The sequence below is a fragment of the Marmota monax genome, unplaced genomic scaffold (genome assembly GCF_021218885.2).
Source record: "Marmota monax isolate L192 unplaced genomic scaffold, Marmota_monax_Labrador192_F-V1.1 WCK01_AAM20220418_F8-fsc00191, whole genome shotgun sequence".
Lineage (NCBI taxonomy): Eukaryota > Metazoa > Chordata > Mammalia > Rodentia > Sciuridae > Marmota > Marmota monax.
Genome location: NW_026693537.1, coordinates 1217363 through 1233894, shown reverse-complemented (window position 1 = coordinate 1233894; position 16532 = coordinate 1217363). Strand labels below are relative to the sequence as shown.

General features: G+C 39.7%; 1 protein-coding gene across 5 annotated transcripts in view; it reads left to right on the top strand.

The window, feature by feature from the left end:
* The window catches only part of Paqr8 (progestin and adipoQ receptor family member 8), a 45118-nt gene extending 39666 nt beyond the window's left edge, over positions 1–5452 (top strand). For 2 of the 5 annotated variants that reach the window (XM_058583700.1, XM_058583699.1), the window contains one exon: positions 94–5452. In XM_058583700.1, the coding sequence (XP_058439683.1) occupies positions 123–1187 (1065 nt within the window). In that variant the 5' untranslated portion in view covers positions 94–122 and the 3' untranslated portion in view covers positions 1188–5452. The remainder of the gene's footprint in view (positions 1–93) is intronic. The other 3 variants (XR_009228120.1, XR_009228118.1, XR_009228119.1) reach the window with 3 other exon arrangements.
* Positions 5453–16532: the final 11080 nt, after the last annotated feature.

Genomic DNA, 16532 nt, shown 5'->3' with positions numbered 1-16532 from the left:
CCCTCCTGCCCTAGGAAGCCAAGTCCATTAAGACTGGTCACAGTTCCTCGCTGTCTGCCGCGTGTCTCATCGCGGTTTCCCTCTCTTCCTCAGGCTGCCCCGGCCCCCACGACGCCACCGCCATGACGACAGCCATCCTGGAGCGCCTGAGCACCCTGTCCGTGAGCGGCCAGCACCTGCGCCGCCTGCCCAAGATCTTGGAGGATGGACTTCCCAAGATGCCCTGCACCGTCCCGGAAACGGATGTGCCCCAGCTCTTCCGGGAGCCGTACATCCGCACGGGCTACCGCCCCACGGGGCACGAATGGCGTTACTACTTCTTCAGCCTCTTTCAGAAACACAACGAAGTCGTCAATGTCTGGACCCACCTGCTGGCGGCCCTGGCCGTACTTTTGCGATTCTGGGCCTTTGCGGAGGCCGAGGCCTTGCCGTGGGCCTCTCCTCACTCCCTGCCCCTGCTCCTGTTTATCCTGTCCTCCATCACGTACCTCACGTGCAGCCTTCTGGCCCACCTGCTGCAGTCCAAGTCCGAGCTGTCCCACTACACCTTCTACTTCGTGGACTACGTTGGCGTCAGTGTTTACCAATATGGCAGTGCCTTGGCCCACTTCTTCTACAGCTCCGACCAGGCCTGGTACGAGCGGTTCTGGCTTTTCTTCTTGCCCGCAGCTGCCTTCTGCGGCTGGTTATCGTGTACTGGCTGTTGCTACGCAAAGTATCGTTACCGAAGGCCTTACCCAGTTATGAGGAAGATCTGTCAAGTGGTACCGGCAGGGCTGGCCTTCATCCTAGACATCAGTCCTGTGGCACACCGGGTGGCACTCTGCCACCTGGCTGGCTGCCAGGAGCAGGCAGCCTGGTACCACACCCTCCAGATCTTTTTCTTCCTGGTCAGCGCCTACTTCTTCTCCTGCCCGGTACCTGAGAAGTATTTCCCGGGTTCCTGTGACATCGTGGGCCATGGGCATCAAATCTTCCATGCCTTTCTGTCTATCTGCACGCTCTCACAACTGGAAGCCATCCTTTTGGACTACCAGGGGCGACATGAGATCTTCCAACAGCGCCATGGTCCTTTGTCTGTCTACATGGCCTGCCTTTCTTTCTTTTTCTTGGCCGCCTGTAGTGCTGCCACCGCAGCCCTTCTGAGACACAAAGTCAAGGCCAGACTGACAAAGAAAGATTCATGAGGCTTTTGGGTGGAATAGGATGTAGATGTGAACGTGGCCCTTGTGATTTGGGGAAAACTTGATACAACAATGGAAGTTGACTTGTTATTTTTAGGGGTTGATTTTCAAATTAATATGTATTTCCAAGGATATGCTATGGCTACAGCATTTAAAAGCCAAAGGATTCAAGAGTTTTGTTGTTAAGTAAAGGAATATTCCTTTTCCTTCTGGGTCATAGCCTTAGAAGGAAAGGGATCTTGGTAAGATTGATGAAACACTGAACTGAGAACTATCTTCATGCCTGAAAATTTAGCAGATTCTGACTATAGCTTCCAGAGGCAAGCTTCCAGAGTGGATAATAAAATAGTACTGGAAAGTAAGTAGGTTTGTCCTCACCTTATTGGAATAACCATCCTACTATGCTGGTCTTTGGTAATTGAATAAATTGACCTAAAGACCTTGTCTTATTTGGATTTCAAATTATCTAGAGGAAAAGTCAGAATCTTCAAGATGATTCAGTGAAACTGTTAGAAATAATGAATTACTCAGTTCATCTGATTTCTGATCCCTACTCTCTCATCCACTCTACCACTGACCCTTTCTCAGGACAGTTGTCTGCCTGGCTGTTTTTTTTTTGTTGTTGTTGTTGTTTTTTTTTTTTTTTTTGTCTGAAGTGCTGTTCACTCCTGTCCCATCTTTGCATGGTAACTATGAAGCAGTCATACTTCCAGGAAATGCTTGAAGCCATGTGACATGCAGGAAGTTCATTCTTGTATAATACTGATGTAAATGGTACTAGAAAGTACAGTGCCAAGAGCCTCCAGGAGGCCCAGCCAACAAGCAACAAACTTGCTTGTTTGGTGTTATGGGACCCTTCTTTTATACCTGTGAACTGTAGGATTACCAGAGCTATTAGGGCTGCCTTACAAACCAGAAGATCTGGGGGTTGCTCTAAGATTCTAAAAAACATATTGACAAAAATGGCTCTTTTGGGGGGTGGGGGTGGGGAACCCTTTGTAGGGTGAAATGGTCCTAAGTTTCCTCTGGGGGTCTGATTATTTCAAGAGAAACTTGAAGTCCAGCCTTCTACATAGATTCTGCCTCATGAAGGACCAACATAACCACCTCAATTCAGGGGCCTCAAGCAGGCAGAACCTTAAAATAATCAAGTCCCAGTACATGTGTTCACTGTGGTTGGTCCCTAAAGGGTCCTTGGGTAAGAGCAAGGGAATCAGGCACCTATAACCAAAATGCTCTGCTTGGAACATTGCTGCCCAGCAGCTTCTGTGAGACAGGTGGTGCTTGCAATTATTGTTCTGGCCATGCAGCCCTCTCTGAGGACTGGCTTCTGCACTAATCCAGTGAAGGAGGCTGCATCAAAGGAAGGGCTGAGAAGCCTTCTCTTCATTGGCTACATTTCCTATCAGTATAAAGTCCCTTGTTTACTAAAAAAGGAAGTGGTTTGTTTTAATTACAGTTTGATGAACCTCCTCTAAGATTATTTTCTTGTCTTCAGAAACAAAGAGTACTTTTTATTCCTTTTTCTGAAAGATTTGTGAGTTTTGTGCCTTATAAATGGAAATGTATGAACACTTTATTTAATATATGCACGTGTGGGATTTCCTATCTTGGGTTATTGGGATCAGAAAAAAAAATCATTGTAAACCTAAGAAAGCTAGAACTATTTATCAATAAAAAGACTTTGAATCTCTGTTTTGGCCAAAAAAAAAAAAAAAAAAATCCAACTCAAGCTTTCCTGTAATCTTTAAATCAAGAAAGCATGTGTCTTTTTTTTTTTTTTTTAAGCATGTGTCTTGTTAGCTACATAGTTTTGCTAAGTGAATTTCTTGTTCATCCTCAAGTATCTCAACTTTTATGCTACCTAAATGTCTTGTACAAGCTTCTGTTTGTCGAGGTCAAATTCACAGCAAATAAAGTTAGCAAAACTGAATGAGGTTGAACTGAAAATAGGGAAGGAGGAATTGTGCAAACATTTCAAGTAGAAGGTCAATTTAAACTGGGAACTTGAAAGTGAAATTTTCATTATTAAAGATTCAAAGACTATAGTGTTTCAAAAATGGAAGAAAAATAAGGGAGAAAGGTGTTAATCAAACTTTTGAACGTAACTATGGTGGTATTGGTGGAGATATTTAGATTAAATCATCCAGATATATATTTTTTTAAAGTGGAAACAGAAAGTAGAGAAGTTATCTTCAAATGTACCTCAGACCAATGCCAATCTGCACCTTGTTATGATTTGCCTATGGCAACATAAGTATAGAAAGAAGCATGAAACTAAGATATTGCCATACAAGTTTTAATTTGCAGAAGATTGACCCTCAAGTGATTGGAAAATTTTTAAAAAGAAAAAAGAAACTGTTTATTTTACAAGTGATATTTGAGAATCATTGAGATAGGGGACTATAATATAATCTCTCTCCTTTTTTGTTTTGGCAGTACTGGGGATGGAACCCAGGGGTACTTTATCATTAAACTACATCACCAACTCCCCCCACCCCACCTTTTTGTGAGACACTGCAATGCTGGCCTTGAACTTGTAATTCTCCTGCCTTAGCCTCCTGAGTGGCTGGGATTACAGGTATGCACCACCATGCCCAGCTATGATATGCTCTCAAAATACTAGTATCTCATTAGAAGTATATAAACACAGGAAGTACAGATGTTTCTAACTACTCAAAACTTTGGGTTTTTTTTGGTACCAGGGGTATTTAACCACTGAGCCTCATCCCTACCCTTTTTAGTTTTTGTTTGTAGACAGGGTCTTGCTAAGTTGCCTAGGACCTTGCTAAGTTGCCTAGGACCTTGCTAAGTTACTGAGGCTGGCTTTGAACTTGGGATCCTCCTGCATCAGCCTCTTGAGCCACCAGGATTACAGGTGAGCACCAAGCCCAGCTAACTACTCAAACTTCTGAAAGAGGCTAATATGCCTCTGAGTGTGTATGTGTGTGGTAGTGTGGTATTGGGGGTTGAATCCAGAGGCACACAACCACTAAGTATGTAGCCCTTTTTGTTTATTTTGAGAGGGTCTTGTTAGGTTGGAGAGGGTCTCGCTAAATTGCTGAGGCTGCCCTCGAATTTGCATTCCTCCTGCCTCAGCCACCAGTTCCTGGGATTATAGGCATGTGCCACTGAGTCTGGCCCCTTTTGAAATATTATCATTAAAATAAGTTTATCAGCTAGGCACGGTGGTACATGCCTGTAATCCCAATGGCTCAGGAGGCTGAGATAGGATGATTACATGTTCAAAGCCAGCCTCAGCAAAAGCAGGCACTAAGGAACTCAATGAGACCCTGTCCCTAAATAAAATACAAAATAGGGCTGGGGATGTGGCTCAGTGGTCGAGTACTCTCAAGTTCAATCCCCAGCACCCAATAAGTAAATGAATAAATATTTATTTATTTATCAGTAAGTCCTAGTTTTAAAGGATAATTAAGAATTTTATAAAGGAGATGGTTATCTTACTCCATCACTGCTCCAACAGTTGACAAGTACTAAAAATTCTGTTTATCTTTTCCTCTCTCACTTTTAATTAAGACTTTGAATCTACTAAAATACAAATGTTGGAACTGCAGTTGTGGCTCAGTGGTAGAGAGCAGCATGTATGAGGCATTGGGTTCAATCCTCAGCACCACATAAAAATAAATAAAATAAAGGTAATATATCCATCTACAACTAAAAAAAAAAAATTCTTAAATGCAGATGTTCCTGATGGAACTAAACTATCAGTATTTTGCATCTTTTGGTGAATAAAAATTCCTATGGATTTGTATGAGGTCCTATTTAGGGCAGCAGAACACAGCAAACTGTAGATACATTTGCCTTTTACCCTCCTGTCTAGTTTCTTCCTGACCTGTATTTACTGATGAGCTAAGTTTAATGCTCTGAAGATATCAGGGTTTTATTTCCAGTTTTGGCTGAAAGTATCTTAATAACGATATTTGCAAGATTCATTTACTAGAAGCTTGAAATAATAGGCATTCATAGCCATGAAATTAGAATGGTTTATTTCTGTCTCTGTTGCCCACATAAGTTTTAACTCTTGAAAATATTTTGTAGGTTTTGGTCACTGCACGGTAGTTTCAAATGGATCCTCCAGATGGCGATCATGTCTTACTTAGAGAACAGCCATTGCCACCCACTTCTGCCTACTAATTGTATTGGTCCTGTGTTTTGCTTGATTGCTTGGCAAAGAAAAAGTGGAACTCTTTTCTGTCTCTATAAATCTACTTACACAAATTATCATTAAATGGATTTTTGTATATGGATTGTTGTGGTGTTAACGATTTAAAAAAGAGTTACCTTCTTTGACAAGGCCCTGGATAGGGGCTACCTTAACAAAGCCTGTCCTAAAGCAAATTTTATTTATACAAACATTACCAGAAGGAGGCTAGGATATCTTATATCCTTCTAGAATTAGTAAAATATATAAGCTTTTAAGTTTTCTCTATATACAACTCCCCCCGCCCAATATACATAGACCTCTATTCCGCACTCGTGAGTAAAACAAACTGCCCCTTAAAAAGTTGATTTCTCTGAGGATTTCAATCTAATTGAATAAATACTCCTACTTTTACAGGTAATAGTGTTAAAAGACTAAAATTTGAGCTGATGGACTGTATTTTTTGAAATCTAAAAATTATTAATGATCATAATTCTACTGTTAATAAGTACTATAGGGGCTGGGGTTGTGGCTCAGTGGTAGAGTGCTTGCCTAGCATGCATGAGGCACTGGGTTCGATCCTCAGCACCACATAAAAGCAAAATAATGTGTCCACCTAAAAACTAAAGATACATAAATAAATAAATGTTAAAAAAATAATAATAAGTACTATAATGCATGTATTGTGAAATGTGGCATCTATCAACCAAATTATTTTGTAGTCTTCACTATTAGATTGAAATAGCTGAGTAAAAGGTGATTATCTGGGTTACTGCAGCTTTAGTCAATAGTACTATCACCGTAAGTGTAAGGAAACATTTCTATGGTTGGAGGCTTCACTGATAGAACTATGGAAGTCTCTCTTGCCTCAACCTTTTTTAATCATCAGCTGGAGCCCCACACAGTTTCCAAATGCTTCTGTTGTTACTCTTACTTGTTTAACCACTTTTAGTTATTGATTTAGCAAGAATTTATTGAGTACCTATTGGTGGTAACATGGTTGCTCTGGAGATACCATAATGAAGAAAAACAGACACAGAGGCTGCAGACAAAGAATCTGTAGTCTGCTGAATGAGGACCAACATCTTCCCTTTAAGGCCCCATGACAGGGTTCCCCTTTTTAGATTTTGGTGCCAGTTACAGCCTGAGTACCAGATGGCCTGAGGAGATTGGCTGCTGTGGGTCAGAACCTTTTCAAAAGGATTGAGCTTTCTGTCTTTTCTCTCCAGAGACCAGAAACATCTCCCCATCCATCCAGCCAATCAACTTAAAGACACTTCAACCTCCTGTTCTTCAACCATTCTTACTGCCCTCTGGTTGTTTAGGTTCAGGTATCCTTGACACATCCAGACACAGAAAGGAACCCTGGATTTTCACAAGCAGTATAGAACTCCCAGGTACTTAAAGTCTCATCCTTCAGGAAAGTGATTGTGGGTTTGACCAGAGTAAGTTTCCTGTGAGAATCATAGGGAGAAGTATTTACTTATTTTAAGATTTCTGGAGGCCTTTATCAAATTGAAATCTCTAGAGTAATACATCAAATTTTATTATGCATTATCCTTTCCCAGACATTCCACATCCATTTGAACTTCTAAATAACTATATGAGGCAAATAAAGTCAAAAGATATCCATGGATCTAGAAAACATTAGTTGAGTGACTGGCTCAAAGTCACACAACTAGCCAAATTGTTTAAACTCATTTTTCCTTCAGCTAAAGCAGAAACATCAGAACCAAATATTTTCAGAGTATTTTATGATGTATGAAGCATTTTTACACATGTGTATTTTAACAAAATCTCATTTTAACTTTTGATTCTAAATCCCTCATGAATAATCAAGGCTGTATTTCTTTTTGAGTTAAAGTGACTTAACTTTACTATATATCCTTGGATACCAAATAAAGCATCCCTTGTGCTACAGAAGCTTCCCAGAAAGCCCAAAGGTCCACTGTCCATTCTTGGCCTAGATTACAGACAAATCCCATTCTCCCATTTAGCTTTTTGAAAAAACCTTTGAATCCTTGTATGAGAAACTCATCCAGTCTTAATAATCTTGCCTAATCCCAAATCCTCCCTGTATCATCTTTCACTGTCAATTTTAGTTTCTCAAATGATTAGCTTACTCACAGACTTTGACAAGAGATAGGGATTTGAACACGGGATTTTAAAAACCTTTCTTTTTTATGCAGATTTAGAAAAGTAGTAGAAAGTTTTAAAAAGTCATTAGTTATTTTTCTCATTTTGCAGTAATACAAAATTGTTACAGAAAATGTAGAAAAGTAGGAAGAAAAGATAATCCAAGGGTCTATCAGTAACATAAAATCCCTTTTAGGGAAAAAATAAAACTTTTGTCAAAATAATCTCAACCACAAAGGTAAATAAACAGTGTCACATAAAACTTTCTGAGAAACCAGAACTTAGGAACTAAAAATTTTAAGTAACTTAATACTTTCATTTTATTAAGTACAAAGTCAACAGTCTTTAGTTGAGTTTACAGGAATATATAGACAGTGACATTATACTCCCTTCTAATGTTGTATTATGCAGGTAATTTGATGATGCTGGGCTGAGATAATGGCTCATGAAACAGAGGCCATGATACATTATCTCTCATGATGAAAGAATTGTGCCTTTTCTGAATCAAGCACCTAGAGTGTACTATGCTAGAAAGATCTTCACTGGAGGCAAAACCCAGTCTGTTTAACTGATGAGTACCATGAGGGACCAGGCTGTGTTCTAGGTATCTGCAATTCAGCAATGAATAAAACATACAAATCCCTGTCCTTGTGGAGAAACATAAACCAGGTAAATATTACATAATCTGTTAGATGGCGATGGTGCCCAGGAGAAACAGCAAGGAAGAGTCACAGCTGAAGGACTGGGGTGAATGTACAACTTTGAATAGGATCAGGGAGGACCCCTAAAACAGAGGTGAGGAAGCCAGCTATGTTTCTCTCCCAGGAACAGGGAATAAGGGCAAGGGCTCTGAGGTCAAAGCTTGCAATGAATAGCAAGGAGGATAGCATGAACATAGAGGGAAGCAGAACAGGACATGAGAGTCCCCAGTTAGTAGTATCTTGTTATGGCAGTTCTAGGACCAATCACAGGGCCATGGGCCCCGCCACACCGCCAATTAAATTGACACAATTTGCCTTAATCAGTGATTTTTGGTGTCTCCGTTTAGTGAGAACAAGTAGAAAATGGAACATGAAGACCATATCCTTCCCCTATCTATACCATGTTAAAGGGAGAACTGGAATATTCAGTTCTCATGTGAATGTTATAGAACCTCTATGGTTCTATCTCATGTAAATGTGAATGTAATAGAACCTCTATGGTAGGGAATTATATACAGACAAAAAATTCAGAACAGTCAGTTTCAGTGTAGTTAAATGTGTTTCCCATCTGAGTCCACCCTGTTAAAGCAGATGTTCCTGGGTTGTACCTTGGCAGCTTCCCACCTGGATCCTTGCTTTTACTTCTTGGCTCTCACAACTGACTCATTTATCTTCAAGCACCTTCACACTTGGGTGAAAAGGCTGTAAATGCACTGTCTGCTTTTGCATCCCAGTGGTGACAGAGAATGAGTGAGTGAGTGAATGTGTGTGTGTGTGTGTGTGTGTGTGTGTGTGAGAGAGAGAGAGAGAGAGAGAGAGAGAGAGAGAGAGAGAGAATATGATGAATAATATGAATATGAAAATATGAATGAACCAAAAGAATAGGGAAAAGGGCTCAGGGGCTCCATGGGAAATTCATCCCTCATCCTGTTCCATGGCACACAGGAAAACCCTTGGGCTTTTTTCAAAATTTCACCTCAAAGACAGATTGGAGTCCCTCCTATACTCTGCAAAGATCTGAGGTATGGGTGTGTGTGTGTGACATTTATACAGAGTGGCTTGGGGGAGGAGTGTAAAAATGAAAGCAAAACTTAAATCTTGCTTAAGAAACCCTTCTAGCTGCTGTAATCCCAGTGACTAGGGAGGCTGAAGCAGGAGGCTGGCAAGTTAGAGGACAGCTTGAGCAACTTAGTGAGAGTAAAAGAGTAAAGAGTAAAAGGGACTGGGGATGTAGATCAGTGGTAAAGCACCACTGAGTTCAATCCCCAGTACCAAAAAGAAAAAGAAACCTTTGTAAATGTCACACAATCTTATGTGTCTGTGTGTGTGTATTGGGGGCAGTGGGGTGAGGTACTGAAGATACTGGAGTTCTTTACCACTGAGCCTCACCCCCAGCCCTTTTTATTTTTATTTTGAGACAGTGTCTCACTAAGTGGCCCAGGCTGGCCTGGAACTTGCTTCAGCCTCCTGAGTCACTGGGATTATAGGTGTGCACCATGATGGCGCCGAGCTGTGTGGTATTTAAAATGCCCAACATACTTTTCCCCTTCCCTTCCCTTTTACTTTAATCTACCTTAAGTTAATCATGTACAGTTCCTAGTCACTCTTCAAACTGTTCATTTAGATTGTTCCCCGAGCAGTCATTATGTGCTTTTGAGGTACCAGGTACTATTATAAGTGCTGACATATACTGTTTCATTTAATGCCCCAATAACCTTATCAGTTGGGATTAATTATTATTCACCCTATTTACAACTAGGGAAAGGAAAAGGCCAAGAAACTTCCAAAGGGTCTCAGAGTTGGTAAGACAGAATCAAAATTTGGATTTTTTTAAGTCAAATATATTTATTCTTCACTCATTAATGAAATATTTAAAGACATATCTTCTGTTTTGTAGTAATTGTGCAAAATTTTAGAGATATAGGAGGAAATGCAAATTTTCATAGTTTTGTGAGAGAGAAGTTAGGAACAACTCCACAGAGGCGGTAAGAAGTCTTGATAAAATAGAAGTAACTGAAGTTCATTTGAGATGTAAACTCAGAAGAGAGCAAACAGCCAGGTGTGGCTGAATATAAGGATCTTGAAGGAGAATAAGCAGTACATTAAGCCAAAATGACAGTATGCACCAGGTGGCATCAGTCAAGATAGCTCTTTGGAGTGGTTTCAATGCCAACCTGGTAGATCAATGGATCCGTGATTCTCAAGAAAGGATGTATGTATGCACCACAGTTGGAGAGCATGCTACCTCTTCTCCACCATAGATATCCTCACCATAGTCAGGCACAAATATAGACTTAAAAATTCTTTGGAGTATCTTTAAGTAAGAAAATGCAAATAGGCAATAGATACCATCTAAAGATTTTAAACAGGCAAATAACTTGTCATGGTTATATTTTTTTAATAGAAAGCCTCAAACATATACAAAAGTAGGATTAATCATATAAAGAATTCCCATGTAACATGTCAAAAATTATCAACTCATGGACAAACTGTTTTCATCTTTATACCCACTCACTGATCCTTTACATAATATTTTAAAGCAAATCACATCATGTTCTGCATAATACCTAGTTGTATATGCATCCTTGAAAGAGGAAGATTTTTAAAGCAAAACCACAATACTTTATTTTATCTTAAAAAAACCCAAACAATCCCTTAACATCAGATATTCAGTGTTTTAGCCTGGTAGGGTGGCACGCACCTGTAATCCTAGTGACTTTGGAAGCTAAGACAGGAGAATTGCAAGTTTGATGCTAGCTTGAGCAATTTAGAGAGACCCTGTCTCAAAATAAAAATAAAAAGGGCTGAGAGGTATAGCTCAGTGGTAAAGTGCCCCTTGCTTTAATCCCCAGCAACCACCCCTAATCTAGTGTTTGAATTCTCCATGGTCTCATAATTATTTTAAAGTTTGATTGAATCAGGATCCCAATAGGGCCCACATCCTGCAATTGGTTGACATGTTACTTGAATTTCTTTTCATCTGTAGGTTCCTTTCTCCTTCACTCTCCCCCAACATAGTTCTTGTAATTCATGGGCAGAACAGGATCTTTTGTCGAGAGCTTTTGACAGGCCATACTCTTATCCGCTCTGGCAATCTGCCTTTGGGCTACTATAATATGGACCTCTCCATATATTTCAAAGAGGAAGAACTCAATGGAGATGTCCAGTGGGAGCTCACTCATTCACTCCATGAAATTTAAGTAAAATCTGCATATGTAAATATGTGTTTTCAGAATCCACAGTTTTTTCATGATTTTTCAAAATGATCCCATGACCCCAAAGCAGCGAATGATTTTTTTTTTTTTTTTTTAATTCTTTACTTTTTTTTTTTTTTTTTTTTTTTTTTTTTTTTAATTTTTTATTGTGGGTTGTTCAAAACATTACAAATTTCTTGACATATCATATTCCACACTTTGATTCTAGTGGGTTATGAACTCCCACCTTCACCCCATACACAGATTGCAGATTCACATCAGTTACACATCCATTGATTTACAAATTGCCATACTAGTGTCTGTTGTGCTCCGCTGCCTTTCCCATCATCCACCCTCCCCCCTCCCCACCTCTCCCCTCCCCTCCCCTCCTCTCTCTCTACCCCCTCCACTGTATAACCCTGAGGGTCTCCTTCCATTACCGTGCAATTTACCTTCTCTCTCCCTTTCCCTCCCACCTCTCATCCCTGTTAAATGTTAATCTTCTTCTCCTGTTCTTCGTCCCTACTCTGTTCTTAGTTACTTTCCTTATATCAAAGAAGACATTTGGCATTTGTTTTTTAGGGATTGGCTAGCTTCACTTAGCATAATCTGCTCTAATGCCATCCATTTCCCTGTAAATTCTATGATTTTGTCATTTTTAAATGCAGAGTAATACTCCATTGTGTATAAATGCCACATTTTTTTTATCCATTCGTCTATTGAAGGGCATCTAGGTTGGTTCCACAGTCTTGCTATTGTGAACTGTGCTGCTATGAACATCGATGTAGCAGTGTCCCTGTAGCATGCTCTTTTTAGGTCTTTAGGGAATAGACCAAGAAGGGGAATAGCTGGGTCAAATGGTGGCTCCATTCCCAGCTTTCCAAGAAATCTCCATACTGCTTTCCAAATTGGCTGCACCAATCTGCAGTCCCACCAGCAATGTACAAGTGTACCCTTTTCCCCACATCCTCGCCAGCACTTGTTGTTGTTTGACTTCCTAATGGCTGCCAATCTTACTGGAGTGAGATGGTATCTTAGGGTGGTTTTGATTTGCATTTCTCTGACAGCTAGAGATGTTGAGCATTTTTTCATGTACTTGTTGATTGACTGTATGTCCTCCTCTGTGAAGTGTCTGTTCAGGTCCTTGGCCCATTTGTTGATTGGGTTGTTTGTTCTCTTATTGTCTAATTTTTTGAGTTCTTTGTATACTCTGGATATTAGGGCTCTATCTGAAGTGTGAGGAGTAAAGATTTGTTCCCAGGATGTAGGCTCCCTATTTACCTCTCTTATTGTTTCTTTTGCTGAGAAAAAACTTCTTAGTTTGAGTAAGTCCCATTTGTTGATTCTAGTTATTAACTTTTGTGCTATGGGTGTCCTATTGAGGAATTTGGAGCCCGACCCCACCGACTGTAGATCGTAGCCAACTTTTTCTTCTATCAGACGGCGTGTCTCTGATTTGATATCAAGTTCCTTGATCCATTTTGAATTCACTTTTGTGCATGGCGAGAGAAAGGGATTCAGTTTCATTTTGTTGCATATGGATTTCCAGTTTTCCCAGCACCATTTGTTGAAGATGCTATCCTTCCTCCATTGCATGCTTTTAGCCCCTTTATCAAATATAAGATAGTTGTAGTTTTGTGGATTGGTTTCTGTGTCCTCTATTCTGTACCATTGGTCCACACGCCTGTTTTGGTACCAGTACCATGCTGTTTTTGTTACTATTGCTCTGTAGTATAGTTTGAAGTCTGGTATCGCTATACCGCCTGATTCACACTTCTTGCTTAGCATTGTTTTTGCTATTCTGGGTCTTTTATTTTTCCATATGAATTTCATGATTGCTTTCTCTATTTCTACAAGAAATGCCATTGGGATTTTGATTGGCATTGCATTAAACCTATAGAGAACTTTTGGTAATATCGCCATTTTGATGATGTTAGTTCTGCCTATCCATGAACAGGGTATATTTTTCCATCTTCTAAGATCTTCTTCTATTTCTCTCTTTAGGGTTCTGTAGTTTTCATTGTATAAGTCTTTCACCTCTTTTGTTAGGTTGATTCCCAAGTATTTTATTTTTCTTGAAGATATTTTGAATGGAGTGGTTGCCAGGTCCCGATGGGTATACAGCAGAATTTTACAAAACCTTTAAAGAAGAACTAATACCAATACTTTTCAAGCTACTTCAGGAAATAGAAAAGGAGGGAGAACTTCCAAATTCATTCTATGAGGCCAACATCACCCTGATACCTAAACCAGACAAAGACACTTCAAAGAAAGAAAACTACAGACCAATATCTCTAATGAACCTAGATGCAAAAATCCTCAATAAAATTCTGGCGAATCGGATACAAAAACATATAAAAAAAATTGTACACCATGATCAAGTAGGATTCATCCCTGGGATGCAAGGCTGGTTCAATATACGGAAATCAATAAATGTTATTCACCACATCAATAGACTTAAAAATAAGAACCATATGATCATCTCGATAGATGCGGAAAAAGCATTTGACAAAGTACAGCATCCCTTTATGTTCAAAACTCTAGAAAAACTAGGGATAACAGGAACATACCTCAATATTGTAAAAGCAATCTATGCTAAGCCTCAGGCTAGCATTATTCTGAATGGAGAAAAACTGAAGGCATTCCCTCTAAAATCTGGAACAAGACAGGGATGCCCTCTCTCTCCACTTCTCTTCAACATAGTTCTCGAAACACTGGCCAGAGCAATTAGACAGACGAAAGAAATTAAAGGCATAAAAATAGGAAAAGAAGAAATTAAATTATCACTATTTGCAGATGATATGATTCTATATCTAGCAGACCCAAAAGGCTCTACAAAGAAACTATTAGAGCTAATAAATGAATTCAGCAAAGTGGCAGGATTTAAAATCAACACGCATAAATCAAAGGCATTCCTGTATATCAGCGAGCAGCGAATGATTATTAACTCTGGTTCTGACTTTTCATTTTAGGGATGAAAACCAGGAGACTCAAGTAGATACGTTGTCTGAGTTTACATAACATTTCTGGGCAAGAATGTGAAGCTAAGAATCCAAACTGGTGTTTCATTTCATGTTCCACACTGCATACTTATGAAAGGGGAAAAGGAAGAGTAATTTTGGACATTTGAAGTACTGGGGGTGTGGAAAGTGTGTGAGTATGAGGCAAGAAAGCCAGGGGAATGTCCCTCAGTCAAAGTGCTCTCTAACATTCATTTCCGCCACTCCCTGGACTCTGGAATCTCTTATCTTAAAAGGGGGGCTGGCCAACGACTCTGAGCTTTGCAAACTATGGGAAAGGGGGAGAGAAACATCCAGAAATTTCAAAACAGTTTCTGAGGCAGATTTAGGATCCACTGGAAGCTTCATTTGACACAAAATCACACTATTTGGTGTTTAGGCTATTTTAGTCTGTGAGCTCATAGGACTGAAAACAAATTCTGGGAGGAGGAGTCATTTATCTATTGTTTCAAATTTACCATTTATCTGTTCTCATTTGGAATCCAAAACTGTATTCCATGTTATTACCACACCATTCTCACGCTTCTCTTTGAAGGGATTAGGACTTTTATTATACCAGAGATGTCTCAGTACCAGAATGCCAAGACCAATGATCTCTCATATGCTAAATGAGGAATGTCTTTGTTAGCTGTGAGAGGATTAAGGGTAAAAATTACTCGTGTGGGGAACCAGACATTAACCAATGATTCTTTAATCTCTTTTGGTCTGGGATTTCTCATTAGTTAAGTGAGAGGGTTAAATTGTTATTAGTGGCTTTCTAAGCTTTTTTAACTATAATCACAATAAATACCATAAGTATGTATATATTTTAATTTTTTTTTCACTGAATTGTTCTTACTCATACAACATTCCTTTAAAAAAAAAATGTGAGTCAGGCACCATGGCTATATTTGTAATTCCAGCAGCTTGGGAAGCTGAGGCCAGAGGACTGCAGATTCAAAGCCAGCCTCAGCAACTTAGCAACACTCTAAACAATTTAGCAAGACCATGTCTCAAAATAAAAAATAACAAAAGACTGGGGATGTGGTGCACTAATTAAACTCCCCTAGGTTCAATCCCTAGTATTAAAAAAAAATCTGGTTGTGGTTATAATCTATTAAGTTGATTTTAAGAACTACTAAGGGGGATTTTTGAAAAATCAGTTTGAAAAATTCTTTATGGTGATTTCTAAGTCATCATTCATCAATGACTTGTCAGTTTAATGGGTATCTATGAGCTAGGAAAATGGCATTAAAAATCTCCTTAGGAAGCTTACATTCTGTGTGATGTGTAACACACAAACTTCAAAGAGAAAAGGGAATCTCAATTGAATTAGTAAATCCATCAAATGGGTTTGATTTAAGGGATTGAAAAGCTGCAGAAATACAAGTTTCCCCCAAATCCCAGCCAAGAGGTCACAGCAAAACTAAAATAGCCTAAACCTCAAATGGTATGATTTTGTCAAATGAAGATTTCCTGTGGGCCCTAAATCTGCCTCAGAATCTATTTTAAAATGACTAGATGTTTTTCTCCCCTTTCCCCACGGTTTGCAAAGATCAAAGTAGTTGACTAGCCCCCTTTTAAGATAAGAGATTCCAGAGTCCAGGGAATGGCGGAAATGAATGTTAGAGAGTACTTTGACTGAAGGACATTCCCCTGGCCATCTCATTCTCAAATTCACACACTCTCCACACACACCCCAGTACTTGCAAACCTGCAGTTGTGTAACTCTGCACACCAATCCTGCCCCAGAAATCATGCTATACCACTTTTACCCAGCAGAGGGAAGTGGAACACCAAAATGACTGCAGAAATAATCCAGGACACAAAGACAGCCATTTGGTATTTGTCCTGTGAATTCAGGTAGTGAAGAGTAAGAACATCATAGGATTGAAAACAAATTCTGGGTGATGCCAGTTCTGGGAAAAATATATGAAGAGGTGACTGCTCTTATTTTAGGTGACTAATCATGGCCTGTCCCATCAGGACATCTCCCATCAGGATTCCCTAGGAGGCACCTTATGGAATGAGGCTCTCTTTTAGGCTTGGCTGCTGGTAGCCTGACCTTTCAATTTTTTCCCATTCTTCATGCTTTGAAACACCTGTTAAAATCATGCAATGTCTCTGTATTCTTCTGAGTCCAGGCTTTATGCAAT